This window comes from Bombyx mandarina, chromosome 04, assembly GCF_030267445.1.
Source record: "Bombyx mandarina strain Sakado chromosome 04, ASM3026744v2".
Taxonomy (NCBI): domain Eukaryota; kingdom Metazoa; phylum Arthropoda; class Insecta; order Lepidoptera; family Bombycidae; genus Bombyx; species Bombyx mandarina.
This window is the reverse complement of record NC_143211.1, coordinates 17,041,590-17,058,294: the sequence shown is the minus strand read 5'-3', so window position 1 is coordinate 17,058,294 and position 16,705 is coordinate 17,041,590. Positions and strand designations below refer to the sequence as shown.

Below are 16,705 nucleotides of genomic sequence, written 5' to 3'. Positions count from 1 at the left end.
CATAAAAAAAAATGGTCTGAAAAAAGGATTCGCTAAGACTTTAAAAATGTAAACAAATGTTTGTTAGATTTTACTTTGCATTTATTGTTTTTAACAATATAATAAACATAGGTACATTAGAATATAGCGATAACGGGTTTTTGTATTAAGACCACCCGGGCGTTCTTGCACTTTTTAAATTTGTATCCCAATTGCTCAGTAATAATTTTCGTTTATGTTTCCTTTTCAGGATTATGTTTCTCCCTTCACGGTGTATGACCTTTCCTTTAATTTTTGTGGCACACAACAATCCTCTCGAAGTAAAAAAAGAACGTTAAGCGTTCAGTAAAAACAGCTCAACAAAAACTTAACAAAAATAGTCCATTATTATAACTAAACTTCAACAAAAAACCTAACAAGAACAGCTAAAAAAATTAAAATTCAACGGATAGGGAGACGAAAACACGTATGACGCGGGTCGGCGACAAAGATGCTAACCGTACTAACGCATAGACCTATTATGTTTCCTACTTCATTGGTACTAACGTGACGGGGCGATTGCGGGAAGGTAAGCGGGGAAGCGGGCGGAGCGCCGCATTCCAGCGAGGTGCAAACTTAGCTTGGTCGAGTTGTAAATATATTATCTATGTTTCAACTCTAAAATATAATGAATTTACCGAACTTAGAAAAAATAAGATCTGTGTGTGTGTGTGTGTGTGTGTGTAGGTAAGTAGGTAGGTATCATTTCATTTCATTTATATCCTTAATATCATTTTTTATAAAATAAGAATATAAATTACTAGCGACCCGCCCTCGCTTCGCTTCGGAAACATTAAAACACACATGAAACCAAAAAAATAAATTTTTTTTTTTTTTTTAAAAGGTAGCCTGTGTTTATCAGGGACAATGTCGGCTTCTAATGGAAAAATAATTTTTCAAATCGGTCCAGTAGTTTCGGAGCCTATTCGAAACAAACAAACAAACAAATATTTCCTCTTTATAATATTAATATTATAGTATAGAAGTATAGAAAATAAGACAAGACTTAAAGGTCTTAGTTACCAGGTTATAAAATCCCATATTAAAAAAAAGGTAGGTAAGTGGATAAAAATCAGCATTGCCAACTGTACGAGGTTCCTCGTACAATGGGGTTGGCAACTGTCAAAGTGGCGCTGGTGTGCATTGTTCCCATAACATTCAATATTTGTATTGGAATTTTTGATTAAAAATTATTTTAAGCACAATGACGCGTTGTTTTGTACCAATATGCTCAGAAATTGGAGTACATCAATTCCCGAAGGACAAGAAAATTAGAAGACTGTGGTTAAAGGCCATTTGACGCGAAAAAAGTACTCCCACAAAAAGTTCGAGGTTATGTCGTAAACACTTTGTGGAATCTGACTATGAAAACATTAGTAAATACACAGGTATGCTTCTTTCTGTCAAATATTTATAATGCATGACTAGGTGTAGCACACATCTTTGTTCTCTTATTAAAAAAATCCAATAATAATTAGTTAGGCATACTATTAGTTGCTAACAAATTTTGCAAGTAGATTTATGCTGTAAGGAACCTTTTAACAAACACAAAATCAGACTGGAAGAAACACATTCCTCATGAGCTGTTGTTCATTATCAGCTGTTACTATTGAAAGTTCTATCTAAATGGCTGCATCCATTGCAATAACAAATATTTTGAAACTATGGTCAGGTTTCCTTGTGATAGTATATTTAAATGTTATTCTTTGTGTTGTAGGTGTCAAACATTAACATAAATATCTGAAGAAAGGTACCATCTATATTTTTATGGAATGTGAAACCAGTTTCTGAAGAAACAAAAAGTAGAGAAGTTACTTATGTAATTTTAGAGAAGGAATTGTCAATAAAAATAATTAAAAATATTCCTGATTTTTTATTTCGACAAGTGTGTATAGTTATAATACAGATGTTTTTCATACAATGCTTCTTTGAAAATATTTTCATAAAAGATATCTAATTTATTTAACATATTATTTATAAAATTATTGTCTTTTTCAACATAAATCACTTTGATGTCCTTGTAGGTGTAAATGACAAAGTTGCAGTATGTTTTGCCTGATCAGTATAACTGTCCTTGGATTTGATAATAATATGGGCAGGTTTTTTTTTGAGACAATATCCCGTTACATTGTTCTAAGTAAGGCACCGTTGTTATATTTATTTCATGTTTTCTGCTAGCGTATGGACATTTCACTTCAATTATAGCTTCTTCGCCCAACACACCATCAGGAGATGCAGCAAGATATGGGCGCTCTTGGCTATTGAAAATGCCACATGGTTCCACTAGCAAATCATATATATTAGCATATTTTGCTAGAGCATTTTTTTCATTTTGTGTCAAAATAAAAATTTTGGTCATGTAACTCTAATCTGAAAAAAGCAAAATAATACATTAGTTGGTAGGTAATGTGTGTAATATGAGCAATTCTTTTTGCACATGCTACAAGGAATAAAGTTCCTAAGGTACACAATTTAATATTATTATTATAATAGCTACCGGAAACAGTTTGAGAGAAGTTTTCTAAGTTAAAATAAAACATCAACATTGTACCTTTCGACAAAATCCACTTTTTTTATTCGTAAAGATGCCACACGTTTTCTCAACTCCTCCTTTAATTCTTTAACTATCCAGTTGGAATACATATTGTAAAACTGTTTAGCACTACTTAGAAAGTAATAAGAACCGTATCAAAGTCACAAAATGCCGAAATATCACGAACGCAAAACACACAAAATGGCGGCTCTCTCTGACAAGGGAACAAGCTACGCTGGCGACATCTGAGAAAAGCTTTGACCGGCCAACCCCATTACGAGATTTCTGGTCTTCCGTACGAGGTACGAGGACGTATTTAGCCACGTACAGTTATGTACGAGACTTTGATTTATGAAACTAAAAAAATATTTTTATTGCTGGGAACATTTCTATCTATATGATTAAATTATTTATCTACAACTCACTCGAATAAATATGAATGAGCTCAAGGTCGTTATCCTGAAGGTTTAAATGAAATTTGTGAGCCAGATAAGTTTTGAGCCCATCTACTGAAAACTGAAGACTTTTGCGAGCTGGCTCATTTTGCCCTATCTACATTAATAAAGTCAATTTAATAAAAACAGACATACGAAACCGACTTCTGTGGGAACTGTGAACGGCACCCTTCTTGCTGCGGAGGGTACAAAAGGTCCAATACGTGTTAGAAACTGCGTTAATTTTGAACCATCGAAGGAGATGTATAGTCATATGACTAAAGAAAAGTTATACGCCAGTGGAAAGTAAAACGACGTCAGTAAGGAAGCTCCTGATATCATATTTGGAGATGATAAACTAAGCCTATAATAACATAATAATACATATTTTTTTTAATAGATTCTTCTTCTCAACCGTGTCACTCTTGACAGAGTGGTAGTGATCGTCATGTAGTGTTGGAAGGGGCAGACTTGATGCGTCTCACGATGTCTCGCCATCTCTGCCTGCTCGAGGCCATTCTACTGCACTCATTTAGGGTCCCTCCCACTGCAGTTTTAATTTGGTCGGTCCACCGCATTGGTGGCCTCCTGCGCGGTCTTGTGCCATCAACGCTTCCCTGTACAACGAGGTGTTCTTTGGACCGGCCATCTCGTCGCGAAACGTGTCCGAAGAAATCCACTATTCGAGACTGTACTATAGCAAATAGACGCTGCTTGATGCCGAGTTCCTGAAGTATTGAGACATTTGTACGAAAGTCCGTCCACGAAACTCCAAGCATTCTTCTCCAGCACCACATTTCCAGAGCGTCTACATATATAGATATATTTTATTTGTAGCAAACTTGTAAAAGTACTTTCATTTTGTAAAATATCCTAATTTTATTGCCTTTTTCTTAGTTTTATTACAATATTTTATTTGTAGCAAACTTGTAAAAGTACTTTCATTTTGTAAAATATCCTAATTTTAATGCCTTTTCTAAGTTTTATTACATTTTACGCGCAATATGAATATACGAGATTCGAAAGCCAATTTATGAGATTTTTATCTGCTTCTGTACGAGGAAAAATATTCAAAGATTGGCAACCCTGATAAAAATAATCTTATCTCAAATATATTAAGTGTATAATCTATGTCTCATGGTATTCTAAGAACCTACGCAATTCTTTTGATTCGTTAAATCAAAACAATTGTGTTTATCAAAATACAAGCAGCTAATTGTTAAACGTCCGCTAATTGTCATATATGATTACCTCCCAGTTAATGTTTCATCATACGATTTTACGTCATTATCCACTTTTCCCGATTGCTAATACGAGCGAATTGCGTAAAAATAACGCAGAGCCTACTATATCGTGTTCGCGATTATTCTTTGCGCTATTTCACTCGTAAACTTAGTTTTATTGGCAAATGAATATGTTTGGTATTAGAGTAACTTTTCAGTTAATATTTGTTTATTATTTACTGGCCAAGAGCTCTTGGGGACTGTCTCCTGTAATACTTAGTGAGTATTAAATTGAAAAAGTTTCACTTTAAAATTGAAGAATGCCAAATGTAGTGTAAATACAAAAAACTGCTCACCTACTTTTAATTCTGGCGCTCTTATGGCTATTATTTCTCTTAGTAATAAAAAAATACGGGTATAACCTGTCAACTACTGCTAAAAAGTTTTTAAATTACAGTGAATGCGTTCACCATCCACATAATATAAGTGTTTACTAATGCCCATAAACACAAGAATTTGAGCTTGAGATTTAAGGTCGAGGTGTCAATTGCATTGTATAACAACTATCTAAACCTTTGAAACTGGAACAAATAATAGTGCAGTGTATTTTGTTTGTGTTTTTTTCTTAGTAACATCTTGCTATGCTCTTATTCAAATACTGCTAGTAGAATATGATTCATGAAGCGACATTCCTTTTCAATCGAAATGGATTCAGTTTTATTGCTAGAATAGACAAATGAAGTAATGTTTCATCCGATTGTAAGTGGCTATTGTCACTCATTGCAATGTCAGGGGAACCATCATGCAGCTGTATACCATTAAAGACTTGTATCAAACTTTTTTTGAAGAGCATGTCAAAACATTTCGTTGCAGTGTGATGGTAAGTCAATAAACCTGTCTCTGGAATGTCTCAAGGAATCATTTCTGATATTTATGGGCATTTAACATAAAATAAGCGTTGTCTTGGCAAGTCGTAGTAAAAAAATGAAAATAGTTATACTTTGGATTATATGTATTTTTATTAGATTAATTAAAGGCACATGTAACATGTTCCAGTTCCTGGTGATGGAGGTAATCAATTAGAAGCAAGACTTAACAAATCGTTAGTGGTCCACTACATTTGTAGTAAAACCTCAGCCGACTACTTTAATATATGGTTGAACCTTGAACTTCTCGTGCCTTATATTATTGACTGTTGGGTTGATAATCTAAGATTGGAATATGACAATGTTACGAGAACAACTCACAACCCCGTTGGAGTTGAAGTCCGAGTTCCAGGCTGGGGTAACACAGAACCAGTTGAATGGTTGGATCCGTCTCATCAGTCATCTGGAGCATATTTCAATAGTATAGCAGATTCTCTAGTCAGCATTGGTTATGTTAGAAATGTATCCATCATAGGAGCTCCGTATGACTTCAGAAAAGCTCCAAGTAAGTAAGAATCATGCAATTCTTCTAGTTTTTTTTTAACATCACATACTGCCTAAAACGAATAATGTAACTTAACCTACATCACCAAAAATGAATGAGAATAGAAAATGTAATAATAATAATTCATTCGCTCTTCTCTACATTATGTATTAAAATTGTTGCCTTACATATTGAACTCATGAAAATGTAAGTAGTTATGCTTAACACCTTAAATACCTAACTAAAAACCATGTTTAGACCAATGGGCTATTAATAGCAGCTCCAAGCCTGCCACTTCATTGTTAATATGCTTTACGTTGTCATTAACGGGATGGCAACATTAACCGAAAGAGAAACAGCTAAGCTGCTGTGCACTGTTAAGTACTTTTCACACCATAGGCCTCGGGAAATATATGGAGGAAATACATGTTCATTTCCAGCATAACCGAATGTAGCAAAAAATATAAGGCTAAAGATGAACTTTGTTTCAGTCAATAGTAGTACAATCTTAAACGAGATATGATGAGATCACAAATTCCCTAGATCAGGGAAATTTTCCACAATATAGACCTTAATTTCCACCAATATGGCACTCAATTACTTGAATTTTTTTTTTTTAAAGGTTATTTAAAACATTTTATCTCTGTTGTTTATGACATCCTACATCTTACACATTGTGAATCCAAAAGCTCTATGTTGATGACTATGGCCACTTTTATAATAGTAAATAGATAAAGATGATAAATTCAAATTTATTTATTTATTTATTTGGGAAACAAACAGTACAATACAAACATATAATATTTAAAAAAAATATAGCTAAAACAATAACCAAATATGTTTCCACAATCAAAATCACATATAAGTAGAAAGTGAACAAGAAGAGAAATTTAGAAATTTAAATTACAAAAAAACAAAAGCAACACAATATGCACATATTATTTTATACATCAACTTCCACTATAATTATATAATACTTATCGGGCTAAATCACCTTATAAATATTTTAAAATAGCTTTTCTATATGCTACAAGTGACAAGCAAAAGATGTCAGCATTAGAGAACTTAGCATCATCCAACCTACAAGATCTACTATATAGTCGGATTTTTAATTAGACGAAGCCCACTGACAGTAGCTAATGTCACTTTGTAAAATAATGTTGCTATATTTAAAGTAATAGTGATGCGTTCTTGTTCAATCAGATGAATGAACAATGAGTGTGAATAGTTAATCATTTCAAACTATAAAAGAATATTATTTCTAATTTAAAATAAAATTGTACAAAAGTGCTCTGATATAAGTTACTAGTAGTATGTAACTACAATCAGTTTTTTGACAGCTTATTACAAAGCGCGGCGCGGCGACTAGTGCCAACACCGATCAACGCCGCGCGCGTCAGTTGCCATTTTGTTTGTAATTCGGCTTCTAACCTCTGGTCTGATAGCACGAATGTTTTTTCTGCGCTCACGCTGTTTAGTTATTGTTTTTGTTAAGTTTTTCGTTACGTTGTGTTTGTGGAAATTGTTGTGTTTATTTGTTGCTATATTGTTCCGTACAAACGATATGGATCCTCAACCAAGCACGTCAAGCCAAAGTTTGTCTCCAAGAAAGAAGAGACCGCGGATTGCTTTAAGCGTTACCGAAAAAGCTATGATACAAAACGTCTACAAACACGTATTTGAGGAGAAAGCTGCTTCACTATTACCTATTGAAGCTCCCGAAAAAAAGAATGTGTTTCGAAAACAGCTGACATTTTGGGAATTGGTGTGACCTCAGTTTACAGAGTATTAAAAGAACACAAACAAAATGAACAATTTAAGTCTCCCGAGAAACGTGGACCGAAACACAGTTTCAAAGATAAATTAGACGATTTTACTTTTGCCGCTATAAGGCGAAAAGTACATCATTTTTTTTATGCAAATGAGCCACCCACCATTATAAAGGTATCTTAAACTTTATTCCTTCTACTGCATTATATTCTGTGTCTACCATAATTTTCTTTGTAAAATCAAAGTATTAGATTGCGTGGACTTCCTTACTCAAAAACTTTTTTTATTACTTTGCAGATTCTTAAGGTTGTCAATGAAGATCCAGACTTGCCCGATTTTTCTTGGAGTACATTAAGAAATGTTATGAAACATTTAAATTTCAATTATATCAGAAAATCAAGACAAAGTATTTTAATCGACAGACAGGACATAATTTTATGGCGCTAGCGATACCTTCGAAATATTAAAGAGTATCGAAAGGAAGGAAGGTATATTTATTACCAAGATGAAACCTGGATCAACGAAGGTAATTACAATTTTCTGTTTTCTTTACATTAAATTGTACTTTCAATAATTAATTAATATTTTTCACTGTCTTGAAGGTCATGCACCGAAAAAGGTATGGATTGACCAAACAGTTTTATCGTCCCGCCAGGCCTTCCTAGATGGCTTGACCACTGGTTTAAAACAGCCTTTAGGAAAGGGCAAACGATTAATTATCGGCCATATAGGCGGGGAAGAAGGATTCGTAGAAGACAGCCTATTAATATTTGAAGCCAAAAAGAATAAAGAAGATTATCATCAAGAGATGAATGCTGATTCCTTTGAGAAGTGGTTTAGGGGGGTCTTGCCAAAACTAAAACCTAATTCCGTAGTAGTGATGGATAATGCCCCCTACCACTCCAGGAAACTAGAATCGCTGCCTACAATGTCTTGGACTAAACCTAGGATACAAGAGTGGCTAACGAGCAAAAATATTTCATTCGAAGCAACAATGGTTAAAGCTACTCTTATAGACATTGTACGGCAGCACAAACAAGAACATTGCGATAAGTATGTTGTGGACGAGATGGCAGCGCAGCATGGGGTAATTGTGTTACGTCTGCCCCCATACCACTGTGAGCTCAATCCTATTGAGTTGGTATGGGCGCAAGCTAAAGGATATGTTGCAAGAAATAACAAAACCTTCAAAATGACAGAAGTAAAAAAACTTTTTGAAGAAGGACTTCAACATATCACACCTGAAAAATGGAGTAGCTGCGTGTCTCATATAATTAAAGAAGAAGACAAAATGTATGGTCTCGACCACATGATCGACAATGTTTCAGACAGATTTATAATTAATGTCACCGAAAGCGATAGTGATGATTTTTTATCTGATGATGAATAAAAACAAATTATGTAATAAGCGATGTTTTTTATTTTCATTACCTACCTATAATTATTATATTTTACAACATCATACATCTATAGTTTCAAGTACATGATGTATTGAAAATAGGACAGTCTTACAAGTTTCCTCGCAATGTTTTGCTTAATGTTTAAAACACTCGGTATTCAGTATAGGTCGATACTATAGGAACATAGTCATCGAAAACTAGATGGTATGTACAAAGCTGTACCCGATATCGGCAGTTTGGCACACTAACTATTCACTAGACAATGGAGGCAATTTCATTCATTAAGGAGTTTTTTCAATTATTCACTTTGTCACAACACTATCTTTATTTCATCAAAAACTGACAACACAGTAAACGTCAGTTTACTTCGTCTAATAAAAAATCCGACTATAGAAGCATATTTCGTTCGAGCCGTGGACATGTGGAAGGTCTGTTTAGAACGCGCGGAAATACAAATACATTTAAATGAAATTTTGGAAAGAAGATAGCTAGAATCAATCACGTTATTTATTATTTTATATAAAAACATTTGATCCCTCAGTAGTCTACGATCGACTAGAGAGACAAATTCTGTCGGTACTGGAGAGTTAAAGCGACGACAATGGTATAAAAGATGCTTAAAAAACTTTTTTTAGACTCTTTCTAGTCGCTGAATATAAATATTATATTGGGGATTCCATGTGACGGAGCCATATTCCAATATAGACCGTACAAAACTGTTGTACAACAGAACCAAAGTAGATGGTCTTTTAAAGTCTTTACCAACTCTAAGTATGAAGCCTAACATTCGAAAAGCCTTATTTACTATTTCATTAACATGAACATCAAAAATCAAACTGGAATCCAAATAAATACCCAAATCACGAACAACTGTGGTGCGTACCAAAGTTTGACCATTAATAGAATAGTCATACAAGATATTCGATCTTCCTCGTGAGAATGTTATAATAGTACACTTGTTAGTATTCACTGTAAGTTATTTTGACAGTAAACAAATAAGTTGTTAAAAATACAATTAAAAAAAAAAAAAAAAATGAAAAATGAAAAGGCCAGGAGTGAACGCCTCATTCCCACGTAGTGCCATCTAGAAAATAATCCTTAACTTTATAATATGCCTTGTTGCACAAACGTTCCTTGACAGTTTTCTTAAATCTATGAACAGGTAGTAATTGAACGTTTAGTGGGATCTTGTTGAAAAGTTGTACAACCAGTCCCCTAAAAGATTGCTTATTTTCTTAATTCGAGCCGCCGGCAACGCAAGCCTATGTTTGTTCCTAGTCTTCACATTGTGCAAATCGCAGACTCTGGGGAATTCTTTAATGTTTTTACGCACGTACAATAAATTTTCAAAAATGTATTGGGATGCTAAAGTTAGAATTTTGATTTCCTTAAACTTGTCCCTCAAGGATTCCCTCGGGTGCATATTATAAATAGTACGAATAGCCCTCTTCTGCAGGATGAAAATCGTTTCGACATCGGCAGCATTGCCCCATAGCAAAATTCCATAGGACATAACACTGAAAATAACTAAAATAAACCAGACGTGCCGTATCTTCATTAGTAGGTATACGTTCGTATTTTTTTACAGATACGATAGAATAACTAATACAGGGTTTTAATTATTGGCAGATGAAAACCAAGAATTCTTCATAAAGTTTAAAAGCTTAGTAGAAGACACTTATAACAAGAACAATAAGACATCAGTTACCTTAATAGTGCATAGTATGGGAGGCAGAATGGCATTACATTTCCTTCAACTCCAAACTCAAAAATGGAAGGATCAGTACATAAGAAGGATGATTTCTCTTTCCACACCCTGGGCAGGGTCCATGAAGGCTGTTAAAGTATTTGCTATTGGTAGGTGGATCTTCTAAATATAGATATTTATTTAATGAAATTGAACTTATCTGCCAATATTTATTGAATATGCCATTTATACAGGCATGTCCACATGTACACCTTAATAAGAGCACTATCATAGCTATCCTTCGAATAATACAAATTAGACAAGAAAGAATACTCAACAAATTTTTTTTTTTACTAAAATTGGTGGACGAGCTCACAGCCCACTTGGTGTTAAGTGGTTACTGGAGCCGATAGACATCTACAACGTTAATGCCGCCACCCACCTTAAGATATAAGTTCTAAGGTCTCAAGTATAGTTTTTTTTTTTTTTTTTATTGCTTAGCTGTGTGCACGAGCTCACAGCCCACCTGATGTTAAGTGGTTACTGGAGCCCATAGACATCTACAACGTAAATGCGCCACACACCTTGAGATATAGTTCTAAGGTCTCAGTATAGTCACAACGGCTGCCCCACCCTTCAAACCGAAACGCATTACTGCTTCACGGCAGAAATAGGCAGGGTGGTGGTACCCATCCGCGCGGACTCACAAGAGGTCCTACCATCAGTAATTACGCAAATTATAATTTTGCGGGTTTAATTTTTATTACACGATGTTATTCCTTCACCGTGGAAGTCAAGCGTGAACATTTGTTGAGTACGTATTTCATTAGAAAAATTGGTACCCGCCTGAGATTCGAACACCGGTGCATCGCTCAACGCGAATACATCGGACGTCTTATCCGTTAGGCCACGACGCTTTATGTCATACTTATGTCATTATGAGAAATAATCCATGTAGTAGTTTCGAGAACCGAAATATTTCAGTTTGCTTCCATATTATAGTTGTACTTAGCTACCTACACAAGCCCCTGTCAGGGACTCAGTACAGAATTGATATGCAGGCGATGATCTCGGCTCAAGGATGTTGTTCGAGAGCACAATGAGGACCCAGCAGATAACCTGTCCCTCGCTGGCCTGGCTGCTACCCTCACCCTTGTTCTGGAAGCCTAATGAAGTTCTGGTGCAAACTGACAAATATAATTACACGATAAACGACTTTCAAAAGTTGTTCAAGTGAGTACTTTTGTTATTTCTGCCCATGATTCTGGCCAAGAGACCTTTTTAGAGCCTACTGACTTGATGTGCCACTAATTATTTTAGACGTTGCAGTCTTAGTTCTATTAGAACAGTATTTGATCAAATTATTACAATGAATAGTATAATTCTTTCAAGAAATGCAGCACCATTGTAGATTCTTGTATGACAACCCGTCAACCATACTATAATTTATAAACTAAACCTATATACATTTCAAATATATAATTTCTAAACAAAGTTTATGGATATCAAAATATATGTTCATTAGTTAACTGTTGTATTATTAATTAAAATTAATCTTTATATTGATTGTTGTATTATTTAAGTGACATGGAGCTACCCAACGCTTGGGAGATGAAAAAGGACACTGAGAAATACACAAAGGACTTCAGCGCTCCCGGCGTCGAACTGCACTGCGTGTACGGGTACAACGTCGCCACTGTGGAGCGGTGCGTACTGCTTACTGCTTACTAGTTGTAACTTCTAATTACAAACTAGTTACATGCCCTTCTTCTAGGAAAAACCATAGAAGCACCAACCAACGAACACGCTAGTGTATTTGTAATGTTGTGCTATAATTTAGTTAATGATACATAATATATATCCGAGGTGCAAGTTCTAAAGCCTAGTTGTTTGATGATTTTTTTATTGCTTAGAATGGGTGGACGATCTCACAGCCCACTTTATGTTAAGTGGTTACTGGAGCCCATATATAGAGCTTGAAGTCGTCGTGGCCTAAAGGATAAGACGTCCGGTGCATTCGTGTCAAGCGATGCAACGGTGTCCGAATCCCGCAGGCGGGTACCAATTTTTCTAATGAAATACGTACTTAACAAATGTTCACGATTGATTTCCACGGTGAAGGAAATAACATCGTGTAATAAAAATCAAACCCGCAAAATTATAATTTGCGTAATTACTGGTGGTAGGACCTCTTGGGAGTCCGCACGGGTAGGTACCACCGCCCCGCCTATTTCTGCCGTGAAGCAGTAATGCGTTTCGGTTTGAAGGGTGGGCCAGCCATTGTAACTATACTGAGACCTTAGAACTTATATCTTTCTTTTTTTTTATTGCCCTTGTAGGCAGACGAGCACACGGCCCACCTGATGGTGAGTGGTTACCGTCGCCCATGGACTTCAGCAATGCCAGGCCAAGGCAAAGCCAAGCTGCTGCCTACAATCAAGGTGAGGCCTATCTCAAGGTGAGGGGCGCATTCACGTTGTACATGTATATTTTTTTTTTTTTTTTTTTATTGCTTAGATTTGTGGACGAGCTCACAGCCCACCTGGTGTTAAGTGGTTACTGGAGCCCATAGACATATACAGCGTAAATGCGCCACACACCTTGAGATATAAGTTCTAAGGTCTCAGTATAGTTACAACGGCTGCCCCACCCTTCAAACCGAAACGCATTACTGCTTCACGGCAGAAATAGGTAGGGTGGTGGTACCTACCCGTGCGGACTCACAAGAGGTCCAACCACCATCTTTATAAATATACATATTCTAACTGGTATACAGGGTGGTGGTACATCAGGTTCACAATACGTAAATTTAAGTGATTTAAATTATATAAGTACGTTAAGCATTTAAAATAAACAGTAGTGCCGAAAAAAATTAATGAAAGTGTCAGCAGAATTTGAACAGAAAAATTTGTTCAAAATATGCAGGCATGCAGTATGCAATCTTAAGAGTACTTTATACTGAGTAACTAACAAACAGGGTGATGTAATGTCAATCGCAGGTTGGTATACAAGGCTGGCACGTGGCTGGACGGCCACCCCGCGCTGGGCACGGGCGACGGCGACGGCACCGTCAACCTGCGGTCCCTGGGCGCTTGCGAGCACTGGCGGAAGCGCCGCGGACGCACCACGCTCAACGGAGGCAAGCCCGTTAAGTCACTGCCTCTCAGCAACGCAGAACACCTCAAGATCCTCCACGACAAACGCGTCATCGACTACATCACCACTGTCATGAGCAACTAGATCTTAGAGAAGTTCAACTTCTCTAAGTGCGATAGGTCATTCTAAGGTGATCTCGTTTCTAGTGTAACTACTGCCAAGAAGTTTCACTTCTATCATTTTCATCTAAATGAATAATCCAGTTTGTGTAGAATTCAAATTACACTTATTATTACTTATTAAAGTAAAATTAATTAATTTCACATATTAGAGATATTCAAAGGAACTGCTTAACGAAAGTGCTTTCGTGAGGCTGGTCCGGCCGAGGGCTGTGTTGTGCTTATATTAACTACGTAGTCAATGTGTCATCTTAAGAAATGTAAAATAACTTGTTAATTTTATGTTCATAGAACAATAATACATGTTGTATAATATATTATTAAGAATCAACTAATTGTAACTTGTCCTTTCGTCATACCTCTGTGTGCTTGGCCTCAGTTATACAATAACCGTTGTCCCAGTTATGCGTTTAGTGAGGAATATCTCTTGCCGAACTTATTATTTTTAAATTGCTCATTATTGAAATTGTTTAAAATGATATTATACTATACTTTTTAAATACTTTTACTATTTTTTTTTATATTAGTAAGTATTCAAAAATCTTTATAACATATCATCTCATTGTCTCATTGTGTTAAATAAATGTTTACAATTACAATACAATTAATGATACGTAACACAAGATGCAATGTTATTAATGTAAAGAATTAATTTAGTTCATTAAATTGAACCAAATTAATTACGGAACAGAGTTATTATATAAATTTGTTAATTAACATGCATTGTAATGTTTTGATTAATTATATTGCTTTATTTTGTATTATAGTATGTTTGTGTCTTAGCTTATACTTTTCATGTTAGTCGCGGTGATACGAATAGACGAGTTGCCTAATTTTTATTTGTTCATGACAAAAGCTAACGATAGATAGAGCTGACACATCTGTTCAGCAAAATACTGAATTTTAATAACACAGATGGCGCCACCACCACACCGCGCAGCTTGCAGTAGACACAGATAATTATACCCAAACAGCCACTACGACAAACTTATCTCAAATAAGGTTTTGTCTTCCCACAATGAGCGTTGTACTCTCACAAAGCCCTCAATAATTCGATGCGTAAGCTATCTTATTGCTCTCTATATTAATTAGAAATACATACATTTTTGTATTAAGTTTTAGCGGTGTTTTGAATTTTGTATAAAATTAAATGCCAACATGAATTTGTCTAGGTTTTAGATACATTTGCTCAATCTGTTATTGATGTAAGCACTCGTTCAAACATCTATGCATATTTCACGGACATTCACGTGTATGTATTTAATGAAGCATTTTTTTTAATTTGTGCATTTAAAATTATTCAGAAAATCTGCTTCTGGATATTGTTTAAGTTATCACAGTATCAAACTGAGCCGTTTTTTAATTTCTAAACCAAAATACAGACAAGCCAAAAGTTTATCAGTAACACTATTGTTGGATGGATAACTTTTCACACATAAGTGCAAATACCCGAAAATTTACTTTTTAACTCTAGATATACAATTGTAATAACAACTAATTATTTCCAACAAGAATAATGAATAAATGACTTGCTCTGTGATAATTTTATAGTCTTCAGCTTATTATTATTATATCAATAATAAATCATTTAATGGGCTGGTTAGTTTGATTTTTAACTTCAAATTAAATTGCTTTTGGCATGGTTAAGGCTCACGCTATGTAAGTGAAATAAATGTAATTAACATTTAACAATAATTAAATGTTCCTAGTCTCGTATTTTGTAATTATGTATTTTTTAAAGTACCATATTTTTATTTCACCTGTTATGACGTTGGTTTCCCTTGTTGGAATTCCTTAGAAATAATTTTCTATCTCTTTGGCAACATTTCATTCGCTGACAAATTAAACTCAGATTTATAGGGTTCCTGATTGATTAATCGAAGACTTATTATTTTTCGCTAACAAATTAAACGAAAAAAAAATCTCAAAAGAAGATACTCTCAATTTTGTTTTACAAGAACTCTCGAATTGTGATTTGAAAAGAACAAGTTCTAAAAGTTACGTTCATTGTCTTGACGATTTATTTCTTATAACAAACCGTAAGGGCCATTCATTACACACTTAGTTAAAAATGTTATGAAAGTTCTTTTGCCAAGGTGATCGTAAAATAATCTCTTTTTTTTTTAAGAATTAATAGCGGCCCGGAGGCCATTCCAGTTTCACCAGCACAGGTCAACAATCTCACTACAGACAAAGCAATCAATCCAATTATGTCGTGCCTAATTCAAATATTATATTTATAACGTATAATAAAATCACAGGTTTTATTACTATTATTATCTACCTTGTCGCAAATATACTCGTGATGTTAGTGCTATTGGCTAAATACCGCGGGGGGGGGGGGGCGTGTCCGAGCCCGTCCGCCACGCGATTCCTTCGTCTTAGTTATTCGATTGCTATTTTTAAGTGTAAAAGGCAACTTGAAATGTCTGTGATTAATACCTCTATGATGCTCTGTTTAGTCAATTTGTTTTTCATACTTTAAATAAATCGTTTGAGCGAGATGAATTAATGTTTTATTTCGAATAAAGTTATGGTGACCGGCCGGAAAAAGAGTTCCGAGTTACTAACAGTGTTACGGTCTTCCGTTGCGTCCCACTAAAATAAAAGTTAAAGTACCAGACCTCGAGATACTGTTGATTCGTTCTGTATAAAGCGAAACTTAACTTTTTTTTATTGCAATTGTAGGCAGACGAGCATACGGCCCACCTGATGGTAAGTGGTTATCGTCGCCCATGGACTTCAGCAATGCCAAGAACAGAGTTAAGCCGCTGCCTACCGTTAAGTGCTCTAGCTACTCTAAGTACTTAACTAGCGAGCAACGTTTTTACAGGACATCACTGGCTTCAATTTGTGTTTATTGAATTCTATCTTTAATCCCAGCAGTAGACGATGGTGGCTCGTTCATTAACCCTTTTAATGCTGAGCTGGTTTTCACATATTTGCAGAAGCTGC

At 35.2% G+C, this 16,705-nt stretch overlaps 1 protein-coding gene and 2 long non-coding RNA genes across 3 annotated transcripts; 2 read left to right on the top strand and 1 right to left on the bottom strand.

Annotated features, from left to right (window-relative positions):
* The first annotated feature begins 1,050 nt into the window (after positions 1-1,050).
* On the top strand, positions 1,051-1,880 carry LOC149503203 (uncharacterized). Its single transcript, XR_016323022.1, has 2 exons — positions 1,051-1,406; positions 1,736-1,880. It is a non-coding gene; the product is annotated as an uncharacterized LOC149503203 (long non-coding RNA).
* On the bottom strand, positions 1,879-4,719 carry LOC149503202 (uncharacterized). The gene is made up of 2 exons (XR_016323025.1): positions 4,565-4,719; positions 1,879-3,793 (listed from the first exon to the last, which is right to left on the bottom strand). It is a non-coding gene; the product is annotated as an uncharacterized LOC149503202 (long non-coding RNA).
* On the top strand, positions 4,103-16,258 carry LOC114253287 (lysosomal phospholipase A and acyltransferase). The gene is made up of 6 exons (XM_028188102.2): positions 4,103-4,487; positions 5,265-5,639; positions 10,418-10,645; positions 11,537-11,708; positions 12,059-12,181; positions 13,475-16,258. Exons 1-6 carry the CDS (start codon positions 4,394-4,396, stop codon positions 13,713-13,715), a joined length of 1,233 nt encoding a protein of 410 aa, XP_028043903.2. The 5' UTR covers positions 4,103-4,393; the 3' UTR covers positions 13,716-16,258.
* The last annotated feature ends 447 nt before the right edge of the window (positions 16,259-16,705 follow it).

Bases quoted from the DNA above. Each gene is read 5' to 3' on its own strand.
- LOC114253287 (XM_028188102.2), top strand. From the start codon at position 4,394: ATGAATATGTTTGGTATTAGAGTAACTTTTCAGTTAATATTTGTTTAT. The intron at 4,488-5,264 runs GTGAGTATTAAA...AACATGTTCCAG, and splicing joins ACTGTCTCCTGTAATACTTA to TTCCTGGTGATGGAGGTAAT. The intron at 12,182-13,474 runs GTGCGTACTGCT...TGTCAATCGCAG, and splicing joins AACGTCGCCACTGTGGAGCG to GTTGGTATACAAGGCTGGCA.